The sequence below is a fragment of the Aethalodelphis obliquidens genome, unplaced genomic scaffold (genome assembly GCF_003676395.1).
Source record: "Aethalodelphis obliquidens isolate GAN/ISIS:26980383/991018 unplaced genomic scaffold, ASM367639v1 scaffold38, whole genome shotgun sequence".
In the NCBI taxonomy this organism is placed as follows: domain Eukaryota; kingdom Metazoa; phylum Chordata; class Mammalia; order Artiodactyla; family Delphinidae; genus Aethalodelphis; species Aethalodelphis obliquidens.
In genome coordinates, this window is record NW_020837982.1 from 1,331,425 (window position 1) to 1,355,501 (window position 24,077).

The 24,077-nt window shown below is 40.9% G+C and overlaps 1 protein-coding gene across 6 annotated transcripts in view; it reads left to right on the forward strand.

Moving 5' to 3' along the window:
• The window catches only part of MYO1D (myosin ID), a 355,995-nt gene that overhangs the window by 87,950 nt on the left and 243,968 nt on the right, over positions 1–24,077 (forward strand). For all 6 annotated transcript variants that reach the window (XM_027130294.1, XM_027130292.1, XM_027130293.1 and 3 more), the window contains exons 2-7: positions 10,791–10,999; positions 13,190–13,283; positions 15,672–15,837; positions 18,079–18,132; positions 19,311–19,406; positions 23,306–23,422. In XM_027130294.1, the coding sequence (XP_026986095.1) occupies positions 10,791–10,999; positions 13,190–13,283; positions 15,672–15,837; positions 18,079–18,132; positions 19,311–19,406; positions 23,306–23,422 (736 nt within the window). The remainder of the gene's footprint in view (positions 1–10,790; positions 11,000–13,189; positions 13,284–15,671; positions 15,838–18,078; positions 18,133–19,310; positions 19,407–23,305; positions 23,423–24,077) is intronic.

Genomic DNA, 24,077 nt, shown 5'->3' on the forward strand with positions numbered 1-24,077 from the left:
GAGTTATTTGTAGTGAGGTGAATGGACCTAGAGTCTGTCATACAGAGTGAACTAAGTCAGAAAGAGAAAAACAGATACTGTATGCTAACACATATATATGGAATCTAAAAAAGCAGTACTGATGAACCTAGTGTCAGGGCAGGAATAAAGATGCAGACGTAGAGAATGGACTTGAGGACACGGGGAGGGGGAGGGGTAAGCTGGGACGAAGTGAGCGAGTGACATGGACATATATACACTCCCAAATGTAAAATAGATAGCTAGTGGGAAGCAGCCGCATAGCACAGGGAGATCAGCTCGGTGCTTTATGACGACCTAGAGGGGTGGGAGGGAGGCTCAAGAGGGAGGGGATACGGGGTTATATGTATACGTATGGCTGATTCACTTTGTTGTGCAGCAGAAAGTAACACAACATTGTAAAGCAATTATACTCCAGGAAAGATGTGGGGGGGGAAAACTCATCCTTAAAATCCTGTTCCTCTGGAACCACTCCTTTTTTTTTTTTTAATTAATTAATTATTTATTTCTGGGTAAGTTGGGTCCTTGTTGCTGCGTGCAGACTTTCTCTAGTTGCGGTGAGCGGGGACTGCTCTTCGTTGCGGTGTGTGGGCTTCTTATTGTCGTGGCTTCTCTTGTTGCGGAGCACAGGCTCTAGGCGCACGGGCTTCAGTACTTGTGGCACATGGGCTCAGTAGTTGTGGCTCACGGGCTTAGTTGCTCTGCAGCATGTGGGATCTTCCCAGACCAGGGATTGAACCCGTGTCCCCTGCATTGGCAGGCGGATTCTTAACCACTGCGCCACCAGGGAAGCCCTGGAACCACTCTTGGTACCAAAATCTGTGTTAGTTTAGGTTACCCAGAGAAACAGAAACAACAGGATAAGAGAGTGTGTGTGTGTGTGTGTGTGTGTGTGTGTGTGTGTGTGTGTGTGTGTAAACAGTTTTTGGCTTGCGTAATTTTGGACACTGTGAAGTCCAAGAGCTGCAGTCGGCAAGCAGGAGACCCAAGACAGCCGATGGTGTAAATTCTAATCTGACTGTGAACTAAGGCAGGAGACCTATGACCCAGCCAGCTCAAAGACAGCCAGGCAGAAAGGATGCCTTCTTACCCGTTTATTCTAATCAGGCCTTCGATGGTTGGATGAGGCTTGCACATTGGGGAGGGCACTCTGCTTTCCTCCGTCTGCTGATTCTAATGTAATCTCAACTAAAATGACCCTCACAGACACACCCAGAATAATGTCTGACCAAATGTTTGGGCACCCCGTGGCCCAGTCAACTTGACATATCAGATTAACCACCACAAGCACATGTGTTCGTTTGTTTCAATATTGGTGATATTAATTTTGATCAGTTGGTTTAAGTGGTTATAAGGTTTCTCCACTAAAAATTATTATCTTTCCCTTTTGTAATTAATCAGTGATTTGTGGGGAGATCCTTTGGGTCTGTGTAAATATCCTCTTCCTAGTCACACTTTCAACTCCTGGTTTAGCATACGTGGACCATTTTCTAACTCACATCACTCCTTCTGTATTTCTTAAGTGGCATTCCACTCTAAAGAAGGGCTTTTCCTTCTCTTATTTATTTCTTTTTTACATTGGTGGGGATTCATAGATTCTTATTTTATCCGAAGGATTATAATGTTCCTAACATTACTTATTTTAATGCTCATGTGGTCCTAGATTTGGCCAGGAGCCCATTCAAGCTTGCTGCTCTGGCCTTTCGACATGTCCCCATTGTTCCTTGAGTACTTCCCTACTTTCTGGCTCAACATGCTATTCCAGTTTCATCTTCTACTTTCCCTGTCCAAGCTCTGGAGTCAGCTTTTCCTCCAAGGAGCCCTGGGTCCTTTTAGTTAAGAAGGACGGTATTTATAAGCCAACATCTGGGTGCCATTGCTTCTAAGCTCTCTCAGCAGACGGAGCTAGGAAATGTATGTGTACATACATCATCCCCCCTTTTATCTCCCATAATCCATAAATTTATATTGAAATCTCCAATTCTAAGTCAACCCCATGTATTTTGTAACTTCCTTCTCTTAACAGTGAAAAAAAAACCTGTCTTGGTTGGAGTAGGTACCGTTCAATCATATTTTCCTGGAATAAAAATTGCTATTTATATCTAGATTATGTGAAGTTTCCCACATGAAGGGAAAGATTATTTTATGTTGGGTCATGGGGATATGGCCCATTTTTAACTAGATGACATCTTGCTATATTTAATACTCCCCCTACCCCAGTTTTTGAAAGTCACAAGGAAATAAGAGAAGTGAAACAAAGTATATAAATAGGAAAAAATGGTAATGATGGCAGGTGATTTAAAGTTTTGCACACCTGATAGCCTGGATTTTCTCTGTAAGTAGAATGTAAAACCATTTTCTGAGAGAGTAGAGGTGGGCTAAAGGAATTCATTCATTCATTCCTTTATTTTTTCATTCATCAAATATTTAACCACCCCCTATAAGTTCCAGGAGCATGTTGCATGCTGAAGATAAAACAGTGATCAAGATAGATATGATCTGTACTCCCCTGGAGACAGACAATAAACAAGAAACTTCTTGTGGTAAATACTGTAAAGGAAACAAGGAAGTGTGAGATGATGGGGGTGGGGTGCAGTTTCGACGGGAAAGAATTTGTTTTATTCTCAGCCAGAGCACACAGTGACCAGTAGTTGGCATGAGATGAGCCATATCTCAATATCAGATTGGCCTGACATGGAGGTTTTCCACGGAAGAGATTTAAGGATAGGAGTGAGTAGTTAGATTTATATTTTCAGGTCATGCCTCCTGCTGTATGGAGATTGAAAGGGGTCAGACCAATTAAGACGATACCTGTGATGGGGAAGATACCCGTGACTCCATATTCTTGCTAACATTGTGCACTATAAAACTCTTGATCTGGGCTTCCCTGGTGGCGCAGTGGTTGAGAGTCCGCCTGCCAGTGCAGGGGACACGGGTTCGAGCCCTGGTCTGGGAGGATCCCACATGCCGCGGAGCAACTAGGCCGGTGAGCCACAACTGCTGAGCCTGCGCATCTGGAGCCTGTGCTCCGCAACAGGAGAGGCCGCGACAGTGAGAGGCCCGCGCACCGCGATGCAGAGTGGCCCCCGCTCGCCGCAACTAGAGAAAGCCCTCGCACAGAAACAAAGACCCAGCACAGCCAAGAATAAATAAGTAAATTAATTAATTTTAAAAAAAACAACTCTTGATCTATAGGTGAGAAATTGTATCATATTGTTGGTTGGATTTGCATTTCCTTAAGTGTAAGTGAAATTGAGACACATTTTCATGGAATTTATTTTGGTATAACTAGTTGCATCAGGTTCCTAGAGTTGCTGCAACAAATTACAACAAACTGGGTGGCTTAAAGCAATGGGCATTTATTGTCTCACAGTTCTGAAGGCTAGAAGTCCAAAATGAAGGTGTCAGCCGGCCATGCTTTCCTCTGAAACTTGTGGAGGAGAAATCCTTCCTTGCCTCCTGCTAGCTTCCAGTGGTGACCATCAGACCGTGGCATCCCTTGGCTGGTAGCTGCGTCTGCCTCTGTCATCACAGGGCATCCTCCCTCGGTATCTGTCTGTCTTCACAGGCATTTTCCTCTTCTTGGAAGGATACCAGTCATACTGGATTAGGGCCCGTCTAATGACCTCATCTTGATCACATCTGAAAAACCCTATTTCCAAATAAGGTCACCCTCCTAGGTACCAGGCATTAGGACTTCAACATACCTCTTTGGGGGAACACAGTTCAAGCCACCACACTAATAATCTGCATTTTGTTCTTCCAGGTGGCTAGCTCATTTTCTAGCACTATTTATTGACATTTATTATTGGTATTATTGCTGTTTTGAAATGTCACCACTGCCGTATACTGAAGTCTTCAGGAATACCAATTATGTCACCTCCGTTGTCTCCCACTTCTAGAATTCCTTCTTTCTATTTGAATTTTGTTTTTCCATTTCATTTTGCTTACATTTCTCTACCCCTTCTTCTTGGCCCTGGCTATTTTCAGCAGTGCCCATTCCCCTTTTCTTTGTCTTTTAACGTGACCTTCATTTCTTTGGGGTTTTTTTCTTTGAGCTCTTTCAGTTTATCTCCTTTAAAAAAAATGGGTTTAAATATGCTTTTGCTCTTTTTTAACAATGTTTTCTTTGATCACTTGGTTTATAGGGCTATGTTTTCTTTACATTCTTTGCTTTCATGCAGAAGTATTTTTTCATAATTTTTCTCCTTTATGGCGCACTTTTTTTTTCGTGGATATTTTTTTTTTTTTTTTGCGGTACGCGGGCCTCTCACTGTTGTGGCCTCTCCCGTTGCGGAGCACAGGCTCCAGACGCGCAGGCTCAGTGGCCATGACTCACGGGCCCAGCCGCTCCGCAGCATGTGGGATCTTCCCGGACCGGGACACGAACCCGTCCGTGTCCCCTGCATGGGCAGGCGGACTCCCAACCACTGCGCCACCAGGGAAGCCCTCGTGGGTATTCTTGATCTGCTTTTTGTCCATCCAATTCTTTGCCTACTTTTTTCCTTTAACATCTTATCATGGGCGCCATTCTGTTTCACTTTTGATTACTGCCATCTTTGAATAGGTGTGTTTCATTCTGGGTTGGTTAGTTGCTGAAAGATAGTGTGTAGAAGGACCAGTAGATCGCTGAGTTTGGGATCTGTTATTTCTAGACTCCTTCTCACCAACACTCTGCCCTGAAATGGCAAGAAGTTTGCTTGACTAGCAAGCAGGTCCCTTACGTACGCCGTGAGACTCCTGGGAGGTGAGTTAGCATTACCTCTTCTCATTTATGAAGATCACCTGCCATAGAGCAGTTGTATCTACTTTTTCATTTTTCTCCTCTCTATTCTGACAGTCTGCTTTTTTGCAAAAACATATTGAATAATTTCTACTCATTTCTTCACGTAGCTCCACCTTGCAGCTATTCAAAAGTGTCAAACGGGACCCATTTTGTTCCGCAGCCCCCTGCATCCTGAGACCCTGCCGTTCTTGTCAAAAGACAGTTGCCTTGGCCACTTAGGGACTGCAGCCACTTCTGGAGGACTTGCCTGGGCTTTGCAGAGGCACACACTCACTCTTAGCAGCCTTCTTCCATGAGGGCTCGTTTTCCAACACTTCACACCCTTTCTTCACAGATTGTGTTTCCGAGTTGTAGCTAGTTTTCTGTTTCCTCATAGGTAAAGTTTTCTTTTCTGGTTTTATTTTGTCTTGCTGATTATCAGAGGGTAGAGTAGGACTCAGATATCATTACTCCAGCCTCCTTAAATGAGCATCCCTTAGGTGGTACATGAAGTTGATAGTGGACCCAACCCTAGAAGACTTGAGTGTTTAGAGATCTTTAGGAAAGAGCAGCCAGCAGAGGAGACTGAGGAGGAAAACCAGAGAATGTGGCCGCACAGAAGCCAAGAAAGAATGTGGGGAGGAAATGGGAGTCAGTGTCAGATTCTGCTGGGACACCAGTAAGATGAGGAGTCAGCCAGTGGATTTAGCAGTTTCATTGGAAACTTACTTTGGGAGGTTTGATCAAGGTTTATTGAAGTGCTGGACAGGAACCCAGATTGGAGTTGGCTGAGGAGATAATGGAAGACAAAAAAAAAAAAAGAAAGAAAAAGACAAATGGCGTGTGTAGGTGAACATTCCTGAGAAATGTGAACATTCGAAGCAATTTAAGATTGCCTTTGCGTTGAAAAGGGAAAGAAAACAGGCCAAATCGATGTGGTTAAGCATCACCTATTTGAAACGTACGTTCTCATGAAATAAATAGTATTTATTCATGAATAAAAATATTATTAAGTACATAGTAGAGTATTCACAGAGAATTTTCCTCCTGGCGATAGAGTCCATATAGTTTAAGAAGTCGATCAAGGGTAACACTGAATTCTGTTAGTGGTGAACTTAGAATCCTCGGGAGTACATTTTGGGATCTCATCATCCAAGATAAATTCCTTTTTCTCTTCCACCCGACTCGAAAGGTAAAGATAGTTTTGTCTCTCGTGTTCAGCAGGTGTTCACATTCTGCCCACTCTCCCTTTGAAACAACCCCAGATTTCTCTTTCTCTCATTTCTACGGTTGTCCCTTTCATTGAGGCCCAGCCTTATTGATCTCTTTAGCTAGAAAAGTCTTCACTCTTTTTCTTGTTTCCAGTCACATCAAATTTAGACTTTCTCAGTCTGGTTTTCAAAGCCTGTCGTGTCAGAAAATAACCTAAGTATCTATCAGGAGACGAATGGATAAAGAAGATGTGGTACATATATACAGTGGAATACTATTCAGCCATTTAAAAAAAGAAAGAAATCTTGCCATTTTTGAAATGAGGGCATTATGCTGAGTGAAATAAGTCAGGGAGCAAAACAAATACCGTACTATCTCACTTATATGTGGAATCTTAAAAAAACCCAACAAAACCCCAAGCTCATAGTTACAGAGAACAGGTTAGTGATCGCCAGAGGTGGGAGTTGGGGCGGGGAGGGGGGGATGGGAAATGGGTGAAGGGAGTCAAAAGGTAACAACTTCCAGTCATAAATAAGTCATGGGGATGTAATGTACAGCATGGTGACTAGAGTTAACAACGCTGTGTTGCCTATTTGAAAGTTGCTAAGGGAGTAGACCTTAAAAATTCTCATCACGAGGAAATATCTGTAACTCTGTATAGTGACAGATGTTAACTAGACTTCTTGTGGTGACCATTTCACAGTATATACAAATATTGAACCGTTATGCTGTACACCTGAAACAAATATAATGTTGCATGTCAATTATACCTCAATTAAAAAAAAATCCTGTCATATCAAATCTGACTCCCTCCTACTTTTCCAACTGTGCCCTGACATTCCCTAGTACAAGTTTTCTGCTCTGGTTAGGCCGGCCTCCTTCCCGTACTTCTAACCTTGCCACACGGTTCTGCCTTCATGCTTAAGTTCATGTTCGCAGTTAGCACTTCTTTATCTTTAGGATTGTTTTGTGTGTGTTGCCCCACCCCCAGTGTCATACTTCTCTGTAGGGTTGTACACATAGTCTGTCCATGTCTGATCTGAGGGAGCTGCATACATCTTGACTTATAGGTAATCTTTTATAGAAGCACATGTGCAAATTAACGAGGCTATGTTTTGTAAAAAAATAAATGTTTCAGGGACTTCCCTGGTGGCGCAGTGGTCAAGACTCCGCACTCCCAACGCAGGGGACCCTGGTTCGATCCCTGGTCAGGGAACTAGATCCCACACGCCTGCCGCAGCTAAGAGTTCACCTGCCACAGTTAAGGAGCCCACCTGCCGCAGCTAAGACCGGAAGCAGCCAAATAAATAATTAATTAATTAAAAAATAATAATAATAGATGTTTCAGAATTGATGTACAAAAGACTGTTGTTCTCCAGAGGCATAACCTTGGTATTTTCTCCATCGCTACTCACTAATTCAAAAACTTTTTAGAACCTCTTTGTTTCATTCAGAAGCCAGTGAAAATATCCAGCGTGTCCAATACGTATTTTTAATAAACTCCTTAAAGAAATTGTTTTAAAAATCAGTTGCTGTTAAGCTATTTTCACCATGTCGGAGGTTTCAAAGGGGAAAAAAAAATCTGAACAGAGCGAAGACGATAGTAGCCCTGGTGTTGGGGATGGGTACCAAGGATGGCTTCCTCGAGGAGCTGAGGTTCAGGCTTTTGAAGAAGGTGTGGGGATCTGCCAAGCAGAGGGGGGAAGAAGAGGCAGGTGGAGAAGGGCATTCTAGGCAGAATGGACCCCGTGGGCAAACCATGCAGGCATGGTGGCCTTGGGAGCTGTAACTAGCTCATTAGTGTGAGAGCAAGAGTGACCTGGGCTGGAGGGGTGGGAGTGGTGTTGATGTGTGGAAGCGTGTGGGGAGTTAGGAGGGTCCAGTGGAGAGAAATGTGGAGGCCAGAGCACAAAAGGCTTGTGTGCCCTACTGTAGTTTGTATGTTACCCTTCAGGGTTCCGTATCACAAGGCATTTGTTGTGATCTTTGCCACCATGGTACCTGCTTTTAGTATCTCACCTATCACACTATGTCATTATTGTGTATAATACTTCCCTGCTCTTTATTCCTCTTTTAATCCCCAGGGTCACACCCAGTGCCTGACACAAAGTAGTTATTGAATAATGAAAACCTGAAATATTTCAACTATGCAGAATGAGTGATAAAAGTTTGTCATAAAAGGTTTGCACACAGAGGTCCTAGAAATGCCTTCCTTGGTCTCTTGTAAGAAGTGGTATCACGCATTTGTCATCTAGGATAATTACTGCCATTCCTCCTAGAGGCAAACCAGAGGTGAGGATTACCTAAGTGCTTGCTTACTTCATACCCTGAGGTGCTCCAAAGCAAATGGAAATCTTGGGTTGGTGTTAAGGTGTATGCTGACACCATCTAGTGGTGCTTTTGAGACCTAACCGAATTGAAAGTTTCGTCTTTCACAACCAAACTTCTGCTGAAACATTGTATTTAATATCGTAGTTTGTTAAGCCTTTGCCACTGTCTTCAAGTTCATAGCTACTCAGTGGATGGTTTTATCTATTGTGTTTTACAAAGATGCTCAGAAGTTTTGATAAACAAAACGTTCTATTTGAAATAAAATGGAATTTCAGAGAAAGTACATGATTGGACGGACCTGGAATCTTAGAACAACATTCTAATCTCATATGTTATTTGCTGTCTCTTAGTCACAGAGTTCCAGACTCATGAGGCAATTTTTTTTTCCTAACATCCTTCTCCTTCTCTTTATTTTTCTGTTTGGACAGTGTTTTTTTAAACTAAAGAATTTTGTCCTTTCAATTCTTATCTTTGAAGATAGCTGTAGAGCATGTCCTTCAAATTTTCAGGTTAAGCCAAAAAGGCTTAGCTTCTTATTATTTTTGTGGGTCTTTGAACATGAGTTATGTAGACATTTTGCTTATGACTCGTGTTGATTGACAGCTGAGGCAGGGAATCAAATCAGGATCACTGCATTAATTCCTTGCGTGTAGGGATTGCCGTGATTTTCGTAGCAATGTTAATAAAATAAAAGCATTCATTAAAAATCTCCTTCATGCAGAACATAATTGGATGCATAAGATTAATTGCTTTTTTTTTTTTTTTTAAGTGCTAAACGCCAGAGGGAGGGAAGGGTATAATTATCTCCATTTTACGGGTGAAGGAGGCTGGAACTCATGGAGGTTAAGCAGCGTTCATAGGCTCGTTGCTCTTAAGTGTGCAGCGTGAGCCTTTGGACTCAGGTGTCAGGGATGCCAGGGTTGGTGCATTTAGCTACCATGTAAACTTTCTGTCCAACAATGGGGAGGATGCAAAGGAGAACCGCGGGACAGAAATGCACAGAAAACCTTCAGGTGGCCAATCACTCTTATTTAAACATACACTGACTACTTGATAAAAATCTTGGTCTTCATTTATTGTTGACATTATCAGCATGTCTGTTTCCACTCCTAATTGTAGCCGACAGCCTTCATTCCAGTGTAAGGGGAGTTTAAGGGTCTCGCCCTTTGGTCTCAAATGCTTTAGTTATTTCTCTGCTGCTGTGACTCTACAACAGGAGTGCTCAGAGACCCGGCCGCTGTCCATGGACCAGCATTCTCCCATCCTGGTGTTCCCTTCTCCCAGCTCTTGGAAGTGAGCTCTCTCTGCCTGTGCCTCTCGGCAGATGGAGAGCGTAGTGGCAGCCACTTGTGTAGGAACGTCCATCTGGGTGTTGGCCTCACTCTGGTTCATATGTGTTTATATGTGTGAGTTAATGTGTTGATCGTAAATATATATGGGTTTTCTAAATTTTATACTGAATTTTTTCTTTGCAAATATAGACACGTGATTTTGCACAATTGGAGTCATATCATGTATGCTGGGGTTTTTTTTTCTTAGCTCCTCTGGCTTTCCTTCTCATCGCCCTACTGTATGTATTTAACAATACGTAAGACATAATATGCAGCCTTCCATATTTTTCCATGCTCATGTAATCATTTACAAAATATATTTATGTACAATTTATATACATATCATATACATACACAGGGTGGATTTTTAGCTTCTTATATGTGCGAGTGGTGGGATCATGTTAACCTTCTTAAAATACACATACCTTTCAACCAGCTGTCCCAGTCCTAGGAATCCGTTTCACAGAAATAAAGGCACTGATTTGTAAGATTATGTGCCAAGAGTACTTTCTACAATATTGTTCATAATAGCAGGAAGGATGGGGGGATGATTGAATAAATAAGGGTCTATCTGCACTGTGGAATTTTAGGCAGTCATTTTTTTAAAAAGCGAATTCGATTTATGCCAGAAATGTCTCCTCTACCATTCTCTCTGGTATGGATTTTGCTGTGTTTATTTTATTCCTTTACTGACATTTTAGTGGGATTTCAAGAGGGAGAAGAAATAAACGTATTTGGACAATTTTCTTTACAACTGAAAATCTGACTAAATGGATTTCAAGACCTGCTCCGGCTTCTGTTATCTTTTCCTCCTAGAGCTCTAAGGTTGTCTTCAACTCTTTTTATTTCTTACCCTTCTGTATTTTGGAAATTAGGAAATCCCCAGCCTCCAAAATATTAAATTCTTTCTTCTCTTTTGGCTTCTAACCCCTACTTTGCTTTTCTACCAGCAGCATCCAAAGGAAGCCAGCCTCAAGCATTATCTCTAAAAGTAAACTCAGAACCGTGAAATGTCACTTCAGAAATAGTTCCTGGGATGTTTGGATTTTCTTGGAAATAAGAGACTCATAGGAAAGAAATAGCATCTCTGTATAACCACAGCTCCATCTTCCTTTTCTTTGGCTTCTGTGCAGATTTGAAAAAGGGCGCATCTACACATTCATTGGAGAAGTCGTGGTCTCTGTGAATCCCTACAAGTTGTTGAACATCTACGGGAGAGACACAATCGAGCAGTACAAAGGGCGTGAACTGTACGAGAGACCGCCGCATCTTTTTGCCATTGCTGATGCTGCTTACAAGGCTATGAAGAGGCGATCAAAGGACACTTGCATTGTGATATCAGGTATTTAAGGAGTTCCCTGTCCTTCCAAGGTCAATATGTATTTAACTTACTTGGTACTCAAGGGTCCGAACAGTTGATTAGGTCTTTTTTGAAGTTAAAAGCTTAAGTAATTTTATAGGAGAAAAAAAAAAAATGTAATGCCAGATTATTTCTATCATTTCTGAGCATCTGCTAATCTTGGTTCATTTACACATTACATATTATGTTTGGATGGACTTCTGGTCAATTTTGTAGACTGCGGTGACATGGGAAATTCATCCTCCCATCTCAAACACGGAAAACTACTGGATAAAAATCTAACAAAAATTATTTTAAATAATCACAGAGCGAAACCAGGAAAATGAAATCCTGAGGTACCAAAAAGGAAGTATGAACTCCAAGTCATACTGGTGAACGGGAACTAGTGACCAGGGACATACAGAAGCCTGGGGGCTGGAAACAGGCTCTCAGAGCTGGAGGCCAGAGCTTTAAAGGCTGCAGAGAGGGCGTCAGGTGACAGACCCTGGGTGCCCAAGCACAGGAGCTGAGCCCTCTCTGTAAAGCTGAGCTCTTCAAGGAATCTCGTGTAGTGAGTTGGGAACAAGAAAATATCTGCCCACTGACCCAGGATACCCTCTCCCAAGCTGTGGGACTTTTTTTTCATGCTATTAATACCTCATATTCGCATGAGTGGCTTTATACTTTTACAAGGCTTTGGTGATCTTTATTCCATTTTGGTTATCAGTGCAGCTCTCTGATTGGTAAGTAGGACAGTTGTGTTTCTACTTCACAGATGAAGATATTAAGGGTCAGAGAAGTGAGGCAACTTAGTGTGGGAGTTGAAAAATTATATCCTAAGGCTACATTTTATTAAAACAGTTTTCTTTTTTTGCTGTACGTGGGCCTCTCCCGTTGCGGAGCACAGGCTCCGGACGCACAAGCTCAGCGGCCATGGCTCACAGGCCCAGCCGCTCCGCGGCATGTGGGATCTTCCCAGACCGGGGCACGAACCCGCGTCCCCCACATCGGCAGGCGGACTCTCAACCACTGCGCCACCAGGGAAGCCCTAAAACAAATTTTGAAGGCAGTATTATTGCCTGATTGTAAAAGGTGGCGGGGTGGAGCGGGAGGCAATTTTATAAGTGTATAAAGTGAAAGCACAAAGTCCCTTTCCCTTGAATACCTTGTTCCCCCCCCCCCAAATTCTAGCAGTAACGCCTGTGAACAATAAAGCATTTATCCTTTTAAACATTTTCTCAGTGTGTGCAAATACGTATAGTCACACATGCATATGTAATTATAAACATAGAATTATAGAATTATGTTATAACTGCTATTACATAACTTGTTTTTCCATTTAACAATGTCTAGTGGACATCTTTTCATTAGAGTACCTATAGAAGTCGTGCATTCTCAAACAGTTGTGTCGCATGCCATTGAATAGTTGAATCATAATTTATTTACCCAATCCTCTACTGATGGGCATATTATTTTCAGATTTTAGCTATAACACATAGTGTAGTCTGCAGAAACAGTCTGAAAACCTTTGAAGATTATCATTGGATTATATTAGTATTTTTAGTATTTCTAGAGTATAAGATTCTACAAGTGGAGCTTTGGGTCACAAGGGATAAACAGTTAAAAATCTGGGTTGATAATTATAACCGTATCCCCCTCCCCCTCCTTATGTCAGTTGTCACGCTTTTTCTGTGACACCATATGTCTAGAGCTTGCGGCTTTTGTTTCGCTTTTTCACTAAAATTGCTCTCATTTTCTGAAAAAAGTATTTCACCCCCATTAAGATTTTTTAAAACTCTGCCATAGAAAACAAAGTTATGTGAATTCTGCCATGGCCACTGTTTGTCACTTTCTCGTTTCTTTTCCACCGGACTTCAGAGTCACCAAGTACTAAGGCTATAAGGAATTAGTTTACCACGTTTTATCCCTCGATATTTTTACTAAGTAAATCTCGATCTGTAACCTGTTATTTTGCTTCTACAGTAGTTTTACTTTTTTCAACATGTTCAGATCTGTTAGAACCAATCCCACATCGACAGGATGAAATAACTCAAAAATAACCCCCCAAAACCAAACAATGAAACATAAGGGATTTCAAATGAATAACTAATGTCAAAACTTGAAATTATTCTATTAAAAATTATTCCTCTCGGTTTAAGTTGTAATCCTAAGCCTTGCACAATTTTTCCCCAGGGGAAAGCGGAGCTGGTAAAACGGAAGCCAGTAAGTACATCATGCAGTACATTGCGGCCATCACCAACCCCAGCCAGAGAGCGGAGATTGAAAGGTAAGCGCAGCCTAACAGTGGGAGGAAGTTCTCACTGGAGCTTCATCTTCTATAGACTTGACTAGGTTAGGCCTAAACTCTGATATGCATGGAGTGTTTATTAATGGTTAAATTACTTTGATTCCCTTCCTGCATACTGTCCCTGTACTTTCATTTATATCCCTCCATTTCTATATTTGTTTTGAATAGAAAGATACTGCTAAGGTGATTCTGGTCTATCACCACTGCCTTCAGTGTTATGTGTGCTCAGCAAAGATGTTATACTTAACTGGTAGTTGTATTGTTCAAGGTCTCACAGGTTTCTTGCTGTTTCTACTATACCAGCATCTTTTGTAAACTGTGTTCTACACTCCCTAGAGTGAAAGGGGGACTCTGGGAGGCAGATCCATGCCGTTCCATCATTGCTAGAAGCAGAACCTTGGTATTAGAAGCTCTGAATAGGGTTCATTTCCTGAACGGGTTTCAGGCCACATCATGCTCTGCTCACAGCAAGATGAGTGATAAAGCGGGTACGCACTGTCTGGGGCCCAGTGTTCAGCAGAGTGTCTGGTACGTGGTATTTACGTAGTAAATATGTAAGGAATGAAGGGATGGTTTTTTTTAAAAAATAAGAACGTAGGAAGTGTGGCTATAAAGCAACATGACTTGACTTTCTTATGTGGTGTGGACTTTTTGAAGAGGAAAAAATAAGAGCTTTCCAAAGTTGCTACTTTTGAGGCTCAGTATTTATTTACAGAATAGTCACATTCTGTATATACATCTGAATCTTCAGTTTGATGAATAGAGAGAAAGGAAGCTGGGTTGGTCTGAAAGCAGAGAATTTAGACTAGACTACCCTGCATGGGTAGAATTGGGCTAGATTGCCAGGTCAAAAGAGGTATTTTTCTTAATAGTGATATATCCCCAATTCTGATTCTGATTTGCAACCTAATAGGACAAGAACAAGGATATAAGGAAGTTTTTTAAATTTCCTTTGGAGCTGAGGAGAGTAACCGGCTGAGAACTACATTAATTTTATTTCTAAATCCAGTTGGTACAGTGGAGTAAGGCATATTTACATTTACTAGTTTTTTTATGATTATTATTTTCTTTTGGCTGCGTTGGGTCTTTGTTGCTGCGCTCAGGCTTTCTCTAGTTGTGGCGAGCGGGGGCTACTCTTCGTTGTGGTGCGCAGGCTTCTCATCACAGTGGCTTCTCTGTTGCAGAGCACGGGCTCTAGGCGCACGGGCTTCAGTAGTTGTGGTGCATGGGCTTAATTTCTCCACGGCATGTGGGATCTTCCCGGACCTGGGCTCGAACCCATGTCCCCTGCATTGGCAGGCAGATTCTTAACCACTGTGCTGCCAGGGAAGCCCCATTTACTAGTTTTTTAAGAGCATATCTTACCACAGTTTGATAGACACTTTCCTTTATTTACCATAAGCAAGCAGTTTCCCTTGCCCCAATTATAATTATACTTTCATTCATGAGGAGATAAATTTGTAGGGTCACTTACAGTGGTAGTGGAAGGACCAGGGGATCTGGTACATCAGGTTATTTCGGCGATATGCCCGTATAAGAGGAATTTTGTCAGTGAAATAGAAACAAAGACATAAAGCCTAGAATGAAGTTAAAATACATCCACTGGGAGAGACTGCTCTATAAAGAGTTAGCATTCATCGAATAAAGAATGACTTAAATACCTGGTACCAAAGAGAGATTCCATACAGCTTCAAACGAAACGATGAGCAGTTTCTAAACTAATCAGGACCACATTTATGATGTATTAACCAAATGCAGTAAATTTCACTAGGCTTTATAAGCAAGAACTTTAAAAAATAGAATCATTTTCTGTATCACCCGTTCTTTTCAGAACATCTCTTTTTAGGATTTTTCTTTATGTAAATAAAATATGTTCATTGAAAAGAAACAGTAAAATTTACAGCATGATGTAAAACGTGAAAGTTCCCTGAAATTCCACCCTACCTACCTCATCAACCTAGGTAACCATAGTGAAGTGTGCTGTACCCTCCAGGTTTGTAAGCATTTATACTAACGTGTGTGTGTGCGCACACACACACATGCCCCCACACACGTGCGCACACACACACACACACACACAAATCCTGCAATACATATTATTTTGCAACTTCATCTCTCATTCATTAATGTTTTCTGCACATCTTTCTATGTCACTACATATTATACTGGGAAACAAAAATTTATTTTTATCCATCCCTATTGGTGGACATTTAGGTTGTTTGTAATATATATATTTTTTGATGTTACAAACAATGTTACAGTCAGCATCTTTGTACACAAATTTGCATGTCTTTTAATGAAATTTAGTTTCTTTAAAGCCCCAGCCTTTAAAACTTTCACAGTGACTTTCATTTATCTGTGTTAAAGAGTGAAGAATATGTTGCTTAAGTCCAACTGTGTCTTGGAAGCTTTCGGAAATGCCAAAACCAACCGGAATGACAACTCAAGCAGGTTTGGAAAATACATGGATATCAACTTTGATTTCAAGGGGGACCCTATTGGTGGACATATCAATAACTACTTACTGGAGAAGGTAAAAAGTGCTTAATTTCTGAGGGTAATGTTTGCAAATGCTGATTTTTTTTTTTTTTTTTTGGCCTAGAGTTGTTTTTTCAAATTGAGTTATAATTAACCTACAGTATTAGTTTCAGGTGTACCATGTAGTGATTCAGTATTTTTATACATTCTAAAATGATCACCACAATGAGACCAGTTACCATCCATCACCATACAAAGTTTACAGTATTATTGACTATATTCCCTGTGTACATTACCTCCCCGTGACTTATTTATTTTGTAACTGGTAGTTTGTACTTCTTAATCCCCTTCACCTATTTCATCCGTCCCCCACAACCCCATCCCCTCTGGCAACCACCAGTTTGTTCTCTGTATCTATGAGTCTGTTAATGCTGAATGTTTTTTATAAAAACCTGATTATATTAGTAGAATTTCTTTCATTGCCCCAAAGTAGCTTTTAATCCTGTTCTCTGTTCCTTCCTGCTCCTCAGTTAGCTTTCTATGGCAAAATAATCTCTTTTTGTGTTCTCTTATTAGCCCTTACAGTATCAAGCTGGGAAAAGTTATAGACTTTGTACGTAAAGGTTTAGGTGGGGGGGGGGGTGGTGAGGGGTGCCAACTTTTGGGTAAGGTTTAACAAAAACCTATCTAGGACTAATCACTTCTACTCCTTCTACACAACCTCCCATGTTTTTATTTTAATTGGCAATCTCGTTTTCTTCTAGTTTCTCTTTGTTCACTGCTTTATAGTAACATAGATGTACTTTGTGATCTTACAGTCTAATTATGCTGCATTAGGTGTGTGAAAATTTAGAGTGTGTTTTTATCTGCCCCTGTGAATGATAGGCCCAATTTGTAGAAGATTCCAGTTAAAACTCTCCTCTTGGGACTGCCAGAGAGGTTGTGTCCTAACTAATCTTGAGTAGATTCATCTGGTTATTACAGTGGAGATTTTACTAGAACTTTACTAGGTTAAGTCTCCATCTTGAATTGTACTCAGATTTGAACTGACATGCCTTCTCAGTTAAATGTTTTCCATCTCAGTCACACCATAGCAATCTTTGTGGCAGCAGAATGCAGTATAAATCTTATTTTTGTTTGTTAAACTGAAGTCAGACTGTTAAGGAAATCTTGCTTTATCAGAGTCGGTTGAAAAATGACAGGAAGTGCCAGTTATTATCGGTCTTTTTTCCAGAGTGTTTCATGGCTGCACTTTACGTACGTGCTCAACCAAAAGAATCCCCTTGAGTGAACATACATCTTGAGTCCTCTCTTAAGAGCAGTCTTTCTGAAGCCATCTAAAGCAGAGGTCTCTGTATATGGATTTTGTTCAGCTCACTTTCTTACAGGATATAAGGCATTGCTCTTTGAAATGCCAGCAGACCCTCAGGAAGGGAATGTTGAGAATATTCCTCCCTGAACATTCCTTCCTATTCTCCCCACTTGCAATCCCCCCACCCAAAAAGTTTCCTCTTTAGGCTCTAGGTTTAAAAAAATCAAAATAGCTTCATTTTCAGAAAGTTTAAGGAACTCTGTTTTTAAAAGAGTAAAAAGAATTGTCAAAAAATTGCACAGAAAACCCCATAGAGGAGATCTAGTTTTAGGTTGGTCCCATCCGTGCGGTCTTTAGGACATTTCAGTGCACTGTTGATACAGGATTCCCTGGGAAAGTGGCTCTCATTTTCTTATAGGAGTACATTCTCAGATTAATGATTTTTTAAAAATTTATTTTACTGAACTACAGTGGATTTTTACAATGTGTTAATTTCTGCCATACAGCACAGTGATTCAGTTATATATGTATATTCTTTTTCATATCCTTTCCCATTATGGTTTATCACAGGATATTGAATATGGTTCCCTGTGCTATACAGTAGGCCCTTGTTGTTTATTCATTCTATATTATATATTCTATAGTAGTTTGCATCTGCTAATTCCAAACTCCCAATCCATCCCCCCGATCCCCTCTCCCCTTTGGAGATCACAAGTCTGTTCTCTGTGTATGTGAGTCTGTTTCTGTTTTGTAAGTAAGTTCATTTGTATTATTTTTTAGATTCCACATATAAGTGATATCATATGGTATTTGTCTCTCTCTTTCTGACTTGCTTCACTTAGTATGGTAATCTCTAGGGCCATCCATGTTGCTCCAAATGGCATTATTTCGTTCTTTTTTATGACTGAGTAGTATTGCATTGTATATGTGTCCCTCATCAGATTAATGATTTTAATGTGCTTTTTTTTTTTTTTTTTTTTTTAGTCTAGAGTGATTGTGCAACAGCCAGGAGAAAGAAGCTTTCATTCTTTCTATCAGGTTAGTAATCTGTTATGCAGATAATCAACCATTTGCTCAGTTGTGCAGGAAATGGATGTTTTTATTTGGGGCTCTCTCCTGTCCTGTGCCTCCCATGCCTCCGTTGGCCCGCGATACGTTACACATGTGTGCACACACGCATACACCCTACCCCCTGGGCTTCTTCAGAGACTTGACGAGCATGGCTGTTATAAAGAGCTAGCAGGTGGTTAACCAACCAGACAGCTGCCTTAGTTGAGCATCCCCTGTGTTTCTTTGCAGTGTAGGTAACATTTTAATGACCCTAAAAGCTTTTGAAATGGTACATTCTGAATATGTTAAATTAATTTTGTCTTATTTTTGAATTGAAGCTTTTGTTCCCATTTTGGGGTGTTCCAGAGATGGGACTAGAAATTCAGTGTTGTTTTCGTTAAGAAAAATCAATTTTAAAAATCCAGTAGTTACATGTTTTCAGTAAACCAAAGTGTGCAGTTTAATATAGAGGATTTAAATGTATCGCCTTCTAAAATGCATGTTCTATGTAGAAGGACTATGCGTATTGTATTTGTGTTTTTGTTGACAGTTCGCCATGTTTCCAATAAACTAGCTTTCTACCAAATATAAGAGTTCTGTTCGTTTCAGGAAGCTGACTTTTTCCGCAGTTGAGTGAAAGTGTTGGCATTTGTCTTTGTCCAACACTACAGTCCTGGTTACCCAGTTGTCCTTTCCTGGGATATAGAGATTGATGAGGAAAAGCTGTTTGTTTCCAGTGGGATTCAACATATGACTGGCTGCTGACACCTCTTAGTTCTGAGGCAATATTGACTTTTTCTGAATTTGAAACATAACCCTATGCTGTCCAGATAACAAGGCTGCTAAGCACGTGACCACCACAGAGCACAAGCTCCTGTTTTACAAATGGCCACAGTCAAAGCAAAACCTTTCATGCCAGTTATGTTGTGAAAGGGCTAAGACTTTTTTAAGGAATTTTCCTCATGACTGTATAACATTGTCCATCACTGATGATGTTGAAGCCATTACCTTCGAGGTTTAAAAAAATAATCTTCAAAGCTAGAAACAGGAGGACCTAAGTGAATTGGCCCAGAAAATGAAAAAAAGCTAGACTACCAGTAAGAATACATGGTGTGTTAGGTTCAGGATGTATTTTGCTAACTTATTTTTAATTAACTATTTTTCAGCTGCTCCAAGGAGGTTCAGAGCAGATGCTCCGCTCTCTGCATCTCCAGAAATCCCTTTCATCCTACAACTACATCCATGTTGGAGCCCAATTAAAGGTAAGAGTTTCCTTTTTGAGATGATTCAGAAATAGAATCAGAGAGTCAGAAGGGACATTAAATAATTATCTGGTCCAGGCAGCTGCCTTTAGGCAAATGAATGGCTCTTTTATTCTATTCTATTTTTAAAATTCTCAGGGACGGAGATTCAATATATTATTGACTCAATAACTTTGCTTAATAACCCATTACTGTATTTTATCACCATCCGATAGGAAAGAAGTTTCTCTCTTATGATCTTGTGGGGTTTTTTAAAATTTTTAATCCTATTACTTTTATTTTGACACTATAAAAATATTGTTACAAGTAGGAAACCCACCGCAAAAGAAGGTACCATATCATTTGGCCAAAGGCAAGTTGGTAAGACAAAAGAAAGTTTAAAAGCACTGTGGTTAAAAATAAATAAATAAATAAAAGCACTGTGGTTGAACATGGATATCAAAGATTGCCATTCACTGTTCTTTCCAATAATGATTTTGATGTGTTCTAGAAATAGTTTTGTGACCCTTGGAGCATTTCTATTCAGCCTTCAAGTTTTTTCCATTTTTTTCCTCCTTCCTTTACATGTAAGCCCTTGCTCACACATATGCAGATCTTTTTGCCCTTTTATTTCTAATTAGTTTTCTGCTATATATATAATACCATTTCTGCTAGCCATTTTATAGCTAATCCTAGTAATATAGTAGCTTATTGATGATAGGTTATAAAACAGTAATTGCAGTGTTATCCAGTTTTGTTGGGGGAAAGGTGTGTGTGTGTGTGTGTGTATATATACACACACACACACACACACACACACATATGCATACACACACGGACACATATACACACATGGACATACATGGAATGAGATCTGGAGGGCAATGCACCAGGGTTTTACTTGTTTACTCTGGATGGATGAGATGATGGATATTTGTGTTCTGCTTTCTCCGCATTTCACATTTCTTCTATAATTGAAAATGCACAGCTTTTGTAGTTGGGAAAAATAAAAGAATTTATAAAAGGAAAGAATCTAGATGTGGGAGGTGTTTCTTTTTTTCTTTTTTTTTTGTAATTATTGCTCTTCATCTTAAGCTAATTATATCTGCATTACTGGTTTAATGGTATTTTTATGATTGTGCATATAAATAAATGATATTTAGCGTTTTGCAATTAATTTTCCATTGTTTGAAATTTAAGTTGCATGAATTTTTTACTTTTACAGTCATCTGAGAACAGGATGTTTGGCTGAAAATTAATTGAAAGCCAACAAAACCCCAGAGGGCAATACTCCAGCTTTCTGAGAACAGGTCAGAGGTACTCTAAGGATGTATAAAGGATTGTAAAGTCAACACTTAAAAAGCCAGTGACTGAAAATATTCTTTTTAAATCTAATTGTCTTATTGACCAAGTGGCTTTTGGCCCGATCATGTAGAGCCCCACAGAAAGCAAGTATTAAATAAACATTTAGCCTTTTTTTCAAAGCTAAATTTAGCTTAGGTTCCCTTTCCATCAAAGTTTTCCATTCCTATTCCTCCCCCTCCTTTTTTTCTGCCTCTCTAATAAAAACAAAGAAGCAATACATGATCACAGTCAAAACCTAAAATAAAGATGAACCAAAAGGAAATAAAAATATGCTAAAGCTCACCATGCAGAGATAATTATTGATAACAACAGTTTATGTGTATATATTTATTCATGGAATCATACAATAAATCCTGATGAAATAAACCTTTTACTATATAATCATTAATATCTTCCCATGTAAACAAATATAAATTAATAGAATGATTTTAGTAACTATAAAGTATTGCACTCTGTGTGTCATACTTTTACTTAGCTATTCTCAAATATAGGACTCATGTACAATTACGACCCTGTGGGTTGCAGGTAAGGTAAGACCCAATTAAAAGTCACCAAAAACAATAAGGAACTTGGTTATCTCACATAACAAGAAGCCCTAGGATGGGGCAGTTCCAGACGTGGTGAATTCCGTGCCTTAACGGTGTTGATAGGGACCCAGATGTTCATTTGTTTCTCCCACTTACCAGTCCTGCCATCCTCACTGGATCGGGCTGGTCTGCTACAGCTGATTTTCCTCATGGTCCCCAAATGGCAGCAGCAGTTCTAGGAGTCACAGGCAGAGGAAACGTTCCTGGCCGTAACCCTTGATAAGCTAGGGAAACCTCATGTCTTATGGACCAGAATGGCATCACATGCCCATGGCTGACCAATCACTTGGTAAAGGGAATAAGGTCCCTGTGATTTGTTTAGACCAATGAAGATTTACCTCCTGAGGCTGGCGCCAACTCTGAAGAGCGGGTGCACTCAGGGAGGGGTAAGCAAATCAGGGCTCTATCGACAAGAAAGAGGTGGGGCTGGGGAATGCCTGTCAGGTAAGCAGCCGACAGTTGTCCTCAGGAGGGCACGTAGACTTTGTGTCTGGTTTCTTTGCAGTTTCGACATGGTTGCAGCATCTAATAATAGTAATGTCTGATACTCAAGTGCTTTTTTTGTGCTAGGAACTAGGGAGGTGCTTTATATAAGTTCTCCTTCCATTCCCACAACAACCCTGTAAGAAAGGTATTATTATGCCCATCGTGCCCACGAGGAAATTGAGACTTTACAAGGTTGACTGTCTCACTCAGAGAGCTGGGAGGGGGAAGAGCTTGCCTGGTCGTGTCCTGGACGTTAGAGGAACACGTGCTCATCAGGCAGAGGGGAATCTTCCCTGTGCTCTTCCTTAGCAGGTGAGCATCAGGCCAGGTGTCTGTGTCCCGGCCAGAGCAGAAACACACCAAGGAAGAGATCAGGCCCTGCGCAGATGCTGCTTTGGGAAAACTGCTAAGATCGGCAGTTACCGTTGCTTTATTGTAAATTTTATTGACACACGTGTATTTCCAACCTGAGGGCTGCAGATCCTCAAGGCAGGCGATTTATCTTTGAACCCCCGTCTTGGTCTGGCTGGGCTGCTACAACAGAAATACCATAAACTGGGGTGCCTTATACACAACAGAAGTTGATTTTCACAATTCTGGAGGCCGGGAAGTCCAAGATCAAGGCACCTGCAGAGTCAACGCACGCTTCCTGGTTCAAAGGTGGTGCTTGCTTGCTGTGTCCTCACAGGGCAGAAGGACCAAGGGATCTCTGGGGTCTCTTCTATATGGGTGCCAATCCCATCGTAAGGGCTTCACCCTCAAGACCTAATCACCTCCCAGAGACCCCACCTCCTAACACCATCACCTTGGGGGCTAGGATTTCAACATACGAATTTGGGGGTTGGGGGACAGACATTTATTCTGCAGCAGCACTTCTGTGCCATTTAAAGATCTGACTTGCTGAATGTTTGTTGAATGCCTGAAAAAGTGACGTGATAGTCCCAGACCATTTCCTAGCTTGCTGAATGATCAAGGCAGGCCCCTTGGCTTTGGGAGGCCTGCTCTTCCCCACCCGTGGAGTAGAAAGCCTGACCGTACACGCGTGGGAGTGTTGTTTCCAGCCAGGACAAGACTAATTGTGGAACAGAAAGCCACAGACGACAGTAGGTAGCCAGGCGTATGTCTCGGAGGCTCCGTCAGTCAAGAGTTTCCATTTGTGGTCTCACATCTCATGCCACTTCCTCCACTCATCCTGGAGCTTCTCTGAGCCAGCTCAGGGCTTGCTTCCTCACCGAAGTTTCCAGAAATGTTCCTCGTGCTTGTCTTAGGTGACGGCGACTCTCACAGTTGGGCACTGTGGGTGCTGCGTTATGTTTCTCCCCCCAAAACCATTTTTATTTTCTTTGAATACCCATCATCCCTTCAATGACTTACTCCAAAGGCATCAAGACCTTGGCTACGCTTGGATTTAGTCTCATAGTTTTTGGATGTTAATGCTCACATGCAGTGTCTGTGACCTCAGTTTCCTGTTTTCATTCCTAGTCGTCTATCAATGATGCTGCAGAATTCAAGGTAGTAGCTGACGCCATGAAAGTCATTGGCTTCCAGCCCGAGGAGATTCAAACAGTGTATAAAATTTTGGGTACTATTCTTCACTTGGTGAGTGGGGACGCCTTTCAGAATTCTTCGCACCTCCCTGTGGGACTAGGATGTTATTTCAGAAGGTTTGGGGTTTTGTAAAAAGTAATTTATGTAGAGAAAATTCCTCTGACATTTTGAAGAAATTTACTCTATCTGTAGTTTCCTCCTACATGTTCTAATAATATGAGGGATTTTCCAAGCCACCGTGGGTTTTGAGACTGTGGCTTTAGTTCGTTCACTGCCTTCCTGGTATGTCAGACTTCGAACTGGTTAATTTCAGAGGTAAAAGGGTTCAGCAGTGATGTGACCACCAGTGGGATAAGCTAAAATCTCTTGAACAGAGCAAATTTCTAAAGGCATTTGAAACATAGAATCATAGATTTCTAGAACTAGAATTTTGGTGATCTCATTTTATAGACTGGAAATGACTGGATTAAAAGCACATCCAGTTCATTGCAGCCAACACCACGGACCACCCTGGCCCACTTATGCACAGGTTATTTTCCACACATCACACCAACCTTAGAAGTAAAGAACCATCAGTCAGAGTCCTTTCATTACTGTCTATATGATTAGAGACGTTGAAAACATAATGAACATGTAACCTGGTAGTAAATGAGTGACAACATGGATACAAATCTGGAATAAAAACGACCTTTCGCTTTCCTGTGGC